Below are 10,016 nucleotides of genomic sequence, written 5' to 3'. Positions count from 1 at the left end.
TTAACATTTTCTTCTTTATACGCTATTCTTGTTACCCAACGAAAATATAAACAGGCTAGTATTGCCTTCGTATAATATATAGTGTATTTTCTTGTACCAAACGAAAATAGAAACACAAGAAACATAAACCATCTTGGAGTTAACAATGGACGACTACCTGGTATTGTTGCTGATACTTCCCTTTGTGTGGGCATTCATTCGTGTTGTTTCCTCCAATCTATCAAACCAGACTCTCCCTCCGGGGCCTCACCCTTTTCCAATCATTGGTAACATCTTGGAGCTTGGCAAATTACCCCACCAAGCAATTGCCAAGCTCTCCAAAACTTATGGACCTTTAATGACTCTCAAGCTTGGGAGCATAACCACCATAGTCATTTCCTCTCCAAACTTAGCTAAAGAAGCACTTCAAAAAAATGACCAAGCTTTCTCTAGCCGAACCATTCCAAATGTGTTCCATGTATTCAACCACCACAAAGTTTCAATCGCATTGATTCCCACAAATTCTAAATGGAAGAACCTTAGGAAAGCTTCTGCCACTCAAATATTTGCTACAAAACCTCTTGATGCCACACGAGCCCTTCGACAAACAAAGGTACAAGAACTACTTGACCATGTTAACCAAAGTTGCAAAAGTGGTTCACCCATTGATATTGGTCAAGTTGTGTTCACAACAGTCCTTAATGCCATATCAAACACTTTTTTCTCTATTGACTTGGCCCAATATGACTCAAATCTCTCCCATGAGTTCCAGGACCTTGTGTATGGTCTAACCGAAGAAGCTGGAAGGCCAAATATCGCAGACTATTTTCCAGCACTTCGTTTGATTGACCCCCAAGGTGTACGCAAAAGGACAATGATTTATTTCTCAAAAGCATTTGGGATTTTTGATGTTATCATCAAGGAACGACTACAATTAAGAGCTTCATCAAAGGGTTCTAAAGAAAACGACGATGTTCTAGATTCACTCCTTAGTCTCACTGAAGAAGATAATTCAGAAATAAGTCTCCTCGATATCAAACACTTGCTTCTGGTAATTGACCGACTCTTTAAAACTGTGGTTCAAAGTAAGTACTCTAAAATGACTCCTGTGGTTCTAACCTCAATTCCCCTTCTCTCTTCCCTATTATTTACCTAAACAATAATATATTTAATAGTAAGCTCAAAAACCAGTTTTCTGAAAAATAATTTTGGGTTTTGTGAATAAAAGCTTTGTTCTCAATTAAATATTATTTTAATTCATTATAATAGATAAACAACTTCTAGAGCTATAAATAAATTAAGTTGTTTAAATAGCTCGAACTCAACTCAGATTAAAACTTATTTATGTGTTTGTTTCACAGACAAGCCAAACCCAAACTCAAGTTTAGGCTCAACTAATAAACAAGTCAAGATCAAATATAACATTAATTGCATTAATGAATAAGCTTGTGAACATGATAACTCAATTTAATTATATAGAATATTATATATTTATATGTATACATGTTTAAAAATATACCTATATAAACTTGAGATTGGACTGTATATTTGTAAATAGGTTCAAATAATATCAAATTGCTATTTGTAGTTTTGATAGTATAAACAGTCCATTCGCAGTAAAAAATCTATAGATTTGTGAATAGGTAAAACATTTTAGTCATAGTTTTATTAAATTTGAGAAAAGAATAAGCTAATTAAGTAGCTCATGAACAAGCTTGAGTTTGTTCGATAAGAAAATGAACTAAACTTGAATATGTAATCTTATTTAGTGATGAGATCAATCTCAGCTCTTGTTCTAAATTAAAAGAAATGAACAAATCTAAAATTTTGATACTCGGTTGGACTCGTTTACAACACTAACAACTTTTGCATTTATAGGGGTATATATCTTGATTTTGATATATATATATATATATATATATAGAGAGAGAGAGAGAGAGAGAGAGAGAGAGAGAGAGAGAGAGAGAGAGAGAGAGAGAGAGAGAGAGAGAGAGAGAGAGAGAGAGAGAGATCAGGAATCAATTAAATATATATGGATTTTCTTAAGGGGGATTAATTTCAGGGGACCTGAATCAACTTTTTGTTATTGCTTTTCTTTATTTTTTTTATGTATGTTATTATATTTTAAAAAAAAAATTGAATTAGCAACAAATTTTCATACTTTTAGGAAATGAGTACATATTTTCTTGGCCTCTTAGTATTTTTTTTATTGAGACTATGTAGTAGTTCCTCATCATTATCGATAGTTTCATGTCAACTTAGATCATCGTAATTTTGATGGGAAAAAATTGACAAATGCTTTAAAGGCATTGGTTTAGAAAACATTTTTAGAAATTTTTATGGAAAAATAAAAAAATAAAAAAAAAAACTGATTTTTTTAATAGCTTTTTATATTTCTTATAAAAGTGGTAATAAAATCTTCCTAAAATAGTTCATTAACAAATGCCCTTAAAGACCTATTAACCAAACCCTTTTGACAATTGCATTTATGATCCCATGAAGACATTTGTGACCTCCATTTTGCCAAATATACAATATTTTTATTTGTAATGCACAATGTATATGATCACCTTTTTAGAACGTTAATTAGTGCAAGCAAGTCAAGCAACTATCTTGAAAATGATCAAAGTCTGTTATTTATGTCTTTAAAGAATTCACATATTTGTGGATTTCAAAGAACATTTAAAGCAAGAGTGAATGTCAAGCACTCTATATGAACAGTTTCCATCCTCATATAGCTTCAACAACTTAATGCCTAGATGGGACCTTGTTAGTTTGTAGGCCTTAACCTTTAGCACCTATAGTAACTTTAAGGAGACCGCGTTTTTTATAATTAATGATATTGTTTGTTGTTATTAGAGTAATATAGCCAAAAACTTAGGCAACTTAGTTCTCACGCTCCTTTATTGCAGGACTTATTTATGGCCGGAACTCACACAACATCAACCACAACTGAATGGGCAATGACATTGTTATTACAAAACTCAGAAAAAATGACAAAAGCCCGAGATGAGCTTAAAGAAGTCCTAGGCAAGGGTGGGCAAGTTCAAGAATCAGACATCTCAAAGTTCCATTATCTTCAAGCTATAGTGAAAGAAACCTTACGATTGCACCCACCAGTGCCTTTTCTAATTCCACGTAAGGCTGAGACAAACATAGAAATGTGTGGCTTCCTAGTGCCCAAAGATTCACAAATACTAATAAATGTGTGGGCAATGGGACGAGACTCAAGCATATGGCCAAATCCAAATTTATTTATGCCTGAAAGGTTCTTAGAGCAAAACATTAACTTTAAAGGCCAAGATTTTGAGTTGATTCCCTTTGGAGCTGGAAGAAGAATATGTCCTGGATTGCCATTAGGTAACAGAATGGTGCATTTGATGTTAGCTTCTCTTGTTCACTACTTTGCTTGGGAGCTCCCAGATGAGATGCCGCCAGAAGACATGGACATGGATGAGCTTTTTGGGCTTAGCTTACATAAAGCAAAGCCCCTCAAAGCTATTCCCATCAAATCATTGTAACTTTGATGGTATATTTTTAGTCCAATATATATATGAATTTGTATGTTTGTTTAATCTAATGTCTTCAATAATAGAATCTTGCAGTATGCAGATCTATGGTAAAATCCTTTGTTGTCGAATAAGATTCGAATTCTGTCTACACAAAAGACTAATTAGTGTTTTAGCCTGATGGTAAAAAGCATTCATGTTTAATATAATTTAAAGTGAATCATAATAATATAATTATAAAACTAGTTTGTAACTCGTGCTTACGCACGGAAAATTTGAATAATAGTGAAAAAATACTGTTATTATTTTTATGTTAAATGTGACTTCATTGTTTGTGAAGAATTAATGACATGTATAACCACTGCTGTGACGCAATCTCACATTTGTTGTATTAGATTCTACAAAGGGATCCTTGGCCATTCTAAAAACATAAACCAAGACAATGTTTTTGTTAAGCAATTCAAAACTAGTATTCATGTATATTTCTTTCTTTAAATGCTATATAAAATTCACAAATTTCTGATTTTTTTTAGAAGAAATTTCGGAATTGTTTGAACACAAACTATAGACTTTAATCTTTTTGAAGATAGTTACTTGCACCCATTATCGGTCTAAAAGTTACCGTATACTTGTGCAATGCAAATCAAAATATGGCCCAAGTAGCAAAATGGGATCATACAGATTTTATTTATTGCCAAAATTCATGTTGACGACAAACGAAGAACTGCCAATGACCTTTAGGTGAACAGGAAATTTCTAGTATTTTTAACAAAAACATCACTCAGGTTTGAATTTCCTGCACTTAAAATGTATTGCAAAAAATATATTGATAACTATGAGGTTAGAATGTCGAGTAGATTGCTCCAAATGCCAGGAAGCCAAGAAAATTTACTCATTTTCTAAAAGTAATAAAAGATCATGATAGGCCAAAAATGTATTGACCCTTTGGTAAATTAATCAATTAATTAAACAAGTGAATTAATTAGATTCAATTACATGTGATAAGCGTGGTAGCACAAACAAATCACCAATTATACTAAATGCAGCGGAAAAGAAATTTGATACGGGTAATTTGTTTACGAATTGGGAAAACCACTGAGGCAAAACCCCACCGGATGAATTTAAGGTCACCACTCCTGAGAATCTACTATTATCAAAATAAGCGATTACAAGTAAAAGGAATCCCAGTACCTAATACCAACCTGCAGTTGAACCCTTACCCCAATACCCAATTGGACTTGTATTGTAGCAGTAATCTCTCCGTTCAATGCATGAATCACAGTACGTGACTAACCAATAATGCACGGATCCTAGTACGTGACTAACACACCAACTTGAGAAGGATTGTTGGCTACAAAGTTCATCATTTCATCAACGATGAAGATTAGGAAGCTCCTTGGTTACAAAAACCTTGGCGTAAAAATTCAGTAGCTTCTACAGAAAGAAGATGAAGTAAAGCAATTTCTGTCTTTGGTCACACAATGCATGTAACAACAATTGCAACAACCTTTGCATCCCTTGTGATGGCCCTTAAAATAATCATTATATATGTTTAGGATTATAAGAAAAGAAACCCTATACAAATACTCAAGGATATGCGTGTAATCAAATCTAAAAAACCTGATTTTGTAATTCTCGACAAATTCAACTTTAGTCGACCTTCAACATTAAATCTCAATAGAAGTCCTTCTGTCGAGATTGCTATCAAGCTTTAATGAATAGCACTTCCTTCACTTGTTTCCTGGTCAGACCTACATGACTTCAATACTAAACTTGAACACTTGTTTCTTGAAGTACTAAACTCATCCTAAATCTACCCAATTATAAGTGCATTTTGTCAAATGATTAGCCAATTACATAAATATGTCCCTAACAGATCATAACATTTAAAAATAAAAATAAAAACAAACAAACAAACAAAAACAAAAACACAAAGTTCATACTGTGGTCTCATGAAATTAAGCCCCCTTATAGAAAAACCTATATTTTAAGTGCTCTCCTTGTCTCAATTTAAATACCCTTTTTCTTTATAACCCAAAACATATATTCCTACTATAAAAGCCGAAGTTCTTGATCAATTACCATGAATGAAAATAATATTCAACTCAAAACAAATTTTATATTCACAAAAGTCAAAATTGATATAAAAGGAAAATGAGTAGCTAGGGAATGCAACAGAGCAGGGTGAGGTTGGATCAAAATTATCCCATCCCTTATTCAAGAAGGGGAAAATTACGTGAGGCAAGAGTGGGATAGGTCGGGTTGGAGGCGAGGGTGGAGGTATTTTTCCATCCATTATTAGATGACTTCAAAATTAATGAAGTGTAGATAAAAGAAAAAAGGGAGGATCAGTCACAAGAGAGAGAGAGAGAGAGAGAGAGAGAGAGAGAGAGAAATGTTTTAGGGGATGATGATAAAATATTTATAAAAAAATTATTAATAGAATATGTATGAAAAAGATTAAATTAAATATATAAATAATTTATATGTGTGTGTGTGTGTATATATATATATATTAAATAAAATTGCATATATACAATAAACAAGTGTTTTAGGGGATGATGATATTTATAATAAAAAAATTATTAAACGAATATGTATGAAAAATATTAAATTATATATACAAATAAATTAAATTTATACTAAATAAAATTACATATATACACACTCAGGGCGAGGAAAACGCGTGCAAGGAAGAGCAAGGCATGACAAGTCAGGTGGGGCAAAGAATTTATACCATCCCTAGAATAGGTATAAAAAGAAAATTGGAATAGAAAAGAAAAAAAAAATTGTTGTTCAAAAACTTATATCTCAATATATATATATATATATATAGAGAGAGAGAGAGCCTGTGTGTATTTTTTATTTTTAGAAAACTAATTTTTTAGCCTAGTAGTATAATTGTTAATTAGATATTTAGTTGGAACCAAAGTTTTAGAGATAGTGTCAATCACCCGAAGCAAATATTTGATATCGAGAAGGCTTATCTCTTGTTGGATTATAGATTGACCATAGTTAATTAATTTAATTGCACAGACTAATTACTACTTACCTATCTATGATTTGACCAAAATTTAAGTTGTCTATGTGTGATTTAAAATTTGAAATTTTATCCACTTGAGCTTTGCTTTGTTAAACTTTCATAACTTACCTTTGGTTTTTCCGTTAAAAACATTTTAATTTTTTATAAAAAAAACATAACATAAAACAAATCAAAAAGTAAGGATTTGAAATTTTGCAAAAAATGGATGAACATTACTATGAACAATGCTCTTGGGCATGGCCAAATTGCCATATCACCCATTCTATTTCAAGCATAGAAGCCCAACTGGAGAGATGAGTGCCCAACGTTGTGCACATGTGGAGATGTAAATTGATTACAATGAATTAGAGACATATAGCCAAACTTAGACTAACCTACGTCTTGTAATTAAGAAAGACTTCAAACACAGCTTTATTGTTGTTAAGATCTATTGTCATTGCTGCTTTCTTTTTCATAGTATCTATTTCTAATTAAATTTCATACTCTCGGTCTTGGGTTTTTTCCTTTTTGCTACATTTGATGAATTGCAGTAGATTAAATTTCTTTTTCTTTTTTTTGTTTGAAATTTGTATGTGTCTAAATTGTATTTGTTTGAAATTTCATGTTAATGTTCATAGAGTTTCAAACCCTAGCATTTTTTTTATCCATTTTATGTTATGTTTTCAAAATAAAATGTGTTTTTCTAACGGCAAATAGACAGGTGGGTTACGAAAGCTTAACAGAGTATAGCTCAGGTGGGTAAAGTGTCAAATTTTAAACCACAGGTAGGCAATTTAAATCCCAACTAAACCATAGGTGGGTAAGTTGTAATTAGCCCTAATTACCCAAGTTGATTAATTAGGTCAAATTACATGCAAATCTTGGAGGTACCAATAAATCACTAATTAAACTAAGTGCAACGAAAATTAAATGACACGATGATTTGTTGATGGATGGAGAAAACCTCTCGCAAGACAAAAACTCCACCGAGTGAATTTCAAGTCACCACTCTCAAGAATCTACTAATCATGAACAAGCAGTTACAAGTATAAGGAATCTTACGACTACTCTGAACTATCCCAAAATACCAACCTACAATTGAACCTTTACTTCAATCCCCAATTGGACTTGATCTCGAAAAAGACTTTTTCATATGCACGGATCTCAATACGTAACTAACTCCAAGCAACTAAATGATTGTTATTAGTTGCAGAATTCTTCACTTCAAAGCATAGATCCTCCACATTAGAATAGAGCATTTTCAAGATAATTCACTTAACATCATCTCTGCAATTACACCCAAAAAAAAAAAAAAATAGACAACTCAATCAATCCAAGCTCCTTTTTTTTTGTGGAGAATCAATCAATCCAAGCTCAAATTAACTAAAAATATAACAATCACAATCAATGAGTGAGTTTCAAAGCATAGAATTCCCTGTTAAAAGTAATGGTAGGCGTTGTTTTTTGAACACTTCATCTTACGTACATCATGAATAATTATGCAAAATCCATGTGCAATTCAAGTCCAAATCCAGCAACTATAAGAGCATTTGTATCAGCAAATTCTACTCTATCCTATTTTACCATCTCAAAAAGTCACTTTATCAATTGTACAGTACCATTTTACAATACACTCAGCATCCCAACTTTTATATTCTTATACAATACATTAAAATAATATATTTACACAATAAAATATTATTTATGTGTCTCTAATTTTTGTCTCTCTTCCCCTTTCTCTCTCTCTCTCTCTCTCTCTCTCTCTCTCTCTCTCTCTCTCTCATCACCTCCATCACCACCGTGAAGACCCAAAACCCTCAGCACAGAAACTCAAACAAACTCCAAATAAACCATCAGCACAGAAACTCACACCTAAGCTGCGCAACCACCAACCTATGCCATTGCACCTACTACCTAAGTCGTTGCACCACTAGACCTATGCCGCTGCCCACTAAAATCACACCTATTGAAATCAACCCACACCATAGCACGACCCATATCCTCCACATGACCCACCACGTAGCCACCAACTGACCCACGCCATCCAAACCCATGACCTGCCACCACCATCATCAACAAAACCTCCCACCAGCATCATCAACAACACTACTTCCCAAGCCATTGCACCTCCATCATCAACAACACAACCACCACCCCACCACTGTTGCACCACCCAAATCAACCCAAAAAATCACAACAAACCCAAACCCCACTGTAACAACCACCACACAGCACCACTGCCACCCACCGACCCAAAACTCACTCCCACACAGATCACAACTCACCTGACCCACACAACCCATGCGACCCAACACTAACCCACCGTGATCTCCATCGCTAACCACTATGAAGCAACACAATCTTCACCCACAAACACAACAAAAATTTATGAAAACCGGATTGCTCAATTCGCCGCTGGGTAGCTCGATTTTGTTGAAGCTCGAAGGAAACAGATTCGCCGCTGGGAAGCTTGAAGGAAGTTGATTTGTTGACCCATGCGGAGAAGGAAAAATGAGAGAGAGAGAGAGAGAGAGATAGAGAGAGAGAGAGAGAGAGAGAGAGCAAGAGAGAGAAGTAATACATATGATAGAATAAAATATTATTTAAAGTTATACAATCTTGCTACAGTGCCATTCTACATGTAGAATGGCACTGTAGCAAGATTGTAAAAAAATTTACAATTGTTGGATTTTGCAATTCCGAATGTGGGAGGTTTTTGAGGGACAAATGTTAAATAAAAGCAAGATATGGCATTTAGTATTCCGGATGTGAATGTTCTAATTGACCCCAAAAAACAAAAAGAACAACTAGAGCCACAACACAAATTAAACTAAAGGTAACTCGGTTTTCTACTAGAAAATCACACAAATTCCCCTAATCTTAAAATATATATATATATATATATATATATATATTTATATCAAAAATTCCATCAAAATGTAGAAAACTTAGGAAAATATCCAAATACCACTAAAGATACCCAAATATCATCAAAATCACCGTGTGAACTTCAAATTACACCAAAATTACTAAAATCTTCAAATCAACCCCAAAATTATGGTCAAAATACATCACCAAAAAAAGCAGAATATCCTCAAGAACCTTGCAATCACTATTTAAGCCCTAAATTTCACTAAAATTGCATAAATGCACATGCAGCTAGTAAAATTACCAATGAGGCAGGGCAAGGTGCCCTGTCTGTGGCCCATCTCTTCTTTGAGATGGGAAAAATTGGTGTAAGGTTAAGGCCAAGATAGGCAACAGGTACTTCTCCATCCATAATGAGGTATCTTCTATATCATTGAGTTGATTGTAGAGATGAGGGGAAAAAAAGTTTTAAAATAAGATAAAACTCAAGTGTTTTGGAGAAAGAAAAATAGAATATGTTTTAAAATATAAATAAGATATATTGTCATATATAATATATATATGATGTGTCTGTTAAATACTTATCATTAAATAATATAAAAACATTTGGGTAAAGTCAAACAAAATTCATCCCCATC

General features: G+C 33.3%; 1 protein-coding gene across 1 annotated transcript; it reads left to right on the top strand.

The window, feature by feature from the left end:
• The first annotated feature begins 106 nt into the window (after positions 1 to 106).
• Positions 107 to 3,635, top strand: LOC142636911 (cytochrome P450 76T24-like). The gene is made up of 2 exons (XM_075811206.1): positions 107 to 1,030; positions 2,892 to 3,635. The coding sequence occupies exons 1-2, from the start codon at positions 146 to 148 to the stop codon at positions 3,498 to 3,500; spliced, it is 1,494 nt and encodes a 497-aa protein (XP_075667321.1). The 5' UTR covers positions 107 to 145; the 3' UTR covers positions 3,501 to 3,635.
• Positions 3,636 to 10,016: the final 6,381 nt, after the last annotated feature.

The sequence above is a fragment of the Castanea sativa genome, chromosome 5, assembly GCF_040712315.1.
Source record: "Castanea sativa cultivar Marrone di Chiusa Pesio chromosome 5, ASM4071231v1".
Classification (NCBI taxonomy): Eukaryota; Viridiplantae; Streptophyta; class Magnoliopsida; order Fagales; family Fagaceae; genus Castanea; species Castanea sativa.
This window is presented reverse-complemented; position numbering and strand designations above follow the sequence as displayed.

Coding starts and splice junctions, on each gene's coding strand:
- LOC142636911 (XM_075811206.1), top strand. CDS start 146: ATGGACGACTACCTGGTATTGTTGCTGATACTTCCCTTTGTGTGGGCA. Junction 1,031..2,891: donor ATATCAAACACTTGCTTCTG/GTAATTGACCGA, acceptor CCTTTATTGCAG/GACTTATTTATGGCCGGAAC.